The sequence below is a fragment of the Apaloderma vittatum genome, unplaced genomic scaffold (assembly GCF_000703405.1).
Source record: "Apaloderma vittatum isolate BGI_N311 unplaced genomic scaffold, ASM70340v1 scaffold25661, whole genome shotgun sequence".
Taxonomy (NCBI): Eukaryota; Metazoa; Chordata; class Aves; order Trogoniformes; family Trogonidae; genus Apaloderma; species Apaloderma vittatum.
The window spans coordinates 2,316-3,628 of record NW_009697749.1 but is presented as its reverse complement, the minus strand read 5'-3'; the positions used below and the strand labels follow the sequence as shown (position 1 = coordinate 3,628).

The 1,313-nt window shown below is 60.9% G+C and overlaps 1 protein-coding gene across 1 annotated transcript in view; it reads right to left on the bottom strand.

The window, feature by feature from the left end:
• The window catches only part of STXBP1 (syntaxin binding protein 1), a gene marked incomplete at both ends in the record, with an annotated part of 6,369 nt that overhangs the window by 3,141 nt on the left and 1,915 nt on the right, over nucleotides 1-1,313 (bottom strand). Inside the window, 4 exons of the mRNA XM_009877767.1 lie at nucleotides 104-226; nucleotides 441-579; nucleotides 687-767; nucleotides 939-1,004. Of these exons, the coding sequence (XP_009876069.1) occupies nucleotides 104-226; nucleotides 441-579; nucleotides 687-767; nucleotides 939-1,004 (409 nt within the window). The remainder of the gene's footprint in view (nucleotides 1-103; nucleotides 227-440; nucleotides 580-686; nucleotides 768-938; nucleotides 1,005-1,313) is intronic.

Sequence of the window (1,313 nt, the reverse complement as noted above, 5' to 3'; positions counted from 1 at the left end):
ACGGGGGGGCCTGAGCCACCGCAGAGGGGTGCTGGGGGCATCCCTGGCGGGAACGTGGGTGCCACAATCCTCCTGAGGGGCAAGGAGGGCCATGGGGGGGGGCGGTGGACACTCACATCTGTGATGATGGGCACCCCGAGGTGGGCCATGTTGGTGATGATCTCGCTGTCCTCTGCTGGGATCTGAGCGTGCTGGATCAGCTTGTTCAGGTTCTCCTCGGTGATACCTGGAAATGTAACGGGGAGAGGGTGTCCTCCTGGGAAATGCCTCCCCATGGGGACACGGCCACTCTGTTGCCACCTTAGGACACCCAGATTGGTGGCGGTGAGGGAGACATGGCTGAGCCTTTCCACTTGGCTTATCCTGGCCAAACCCTGAGGTGTCTGCGACCCAGAGCTGCCCACACATCTTGCCCACCCTTGCCCAGGGGTCCTCCTCACCGTTCTTCAGGAAGATGTAGAGCAAGATGATGCGGATCTTGTCATAGGTGCTGACATTCCCATCCAGCAGGATGGGGACAATGGCCCTCATGGGGTCCTTGATCTTCTCACCCTCAGCATCGGTACCCATGGCCAGGTCCTGCAGAGAACGCACACGCTCATCACCCCTCAACCCACGGCTCAGTGCTGAGCTCTGGGGCAGCAGCTGTTGTCCCCACAGGGATGTGGGGCTGGGGGAGGTGGTACCTGTTCCACTCGGCAGAGCTTGTCCACTGTGCCCTGGTAGTGCTTCATGCAGTCCTCAGCCAGGTGCAGGTGGGTCGAGTACTGGGGAGACATGAGCGGTGCGGTCACTCTTGCAGTGCTGGCAGAAGGTCCTCGTGCTACCACCCCACCCTCAGCCCCCACCTGCTGCCAGGGACCCTCTGGAGAGAGCTGCCATGGCCCCCTTCCCCCCCAGAAATCGGCACAGACATTCCCCCCCCCAGCTCCTTGTACCTTGCTGAGCTCCTTCTGGTACTGCGGCATCTTCTTCAGCATCTGGGACAGGTCTCTCATGGTGGTCTGCGAGGGAAGGGGATGTGGTCATTCACCCTTGGGGACTCAGAGACCACAAGCAGAGAGGGACTGGCCCTGCCAAGGACTTCTGTCCCCACGCCAGCCCCTTGCAGGGTGTGGTGACACCTGCTGTGGCATTGCCAGGTCTCCTCTGCTGCGGCTGAGGGGCAGGGAGAGGGTCTGTAGCTCCTCAAACTGGAATGCTGGGAATACAAATCTGCCCCTTGGATGGCCTGCACTTGGCTGAGGCTGAAATGGTGTTTTCAGCTTCTGGCCACATCCTATTTCCACCAGGGTCCCCTCACTGGCAACAGC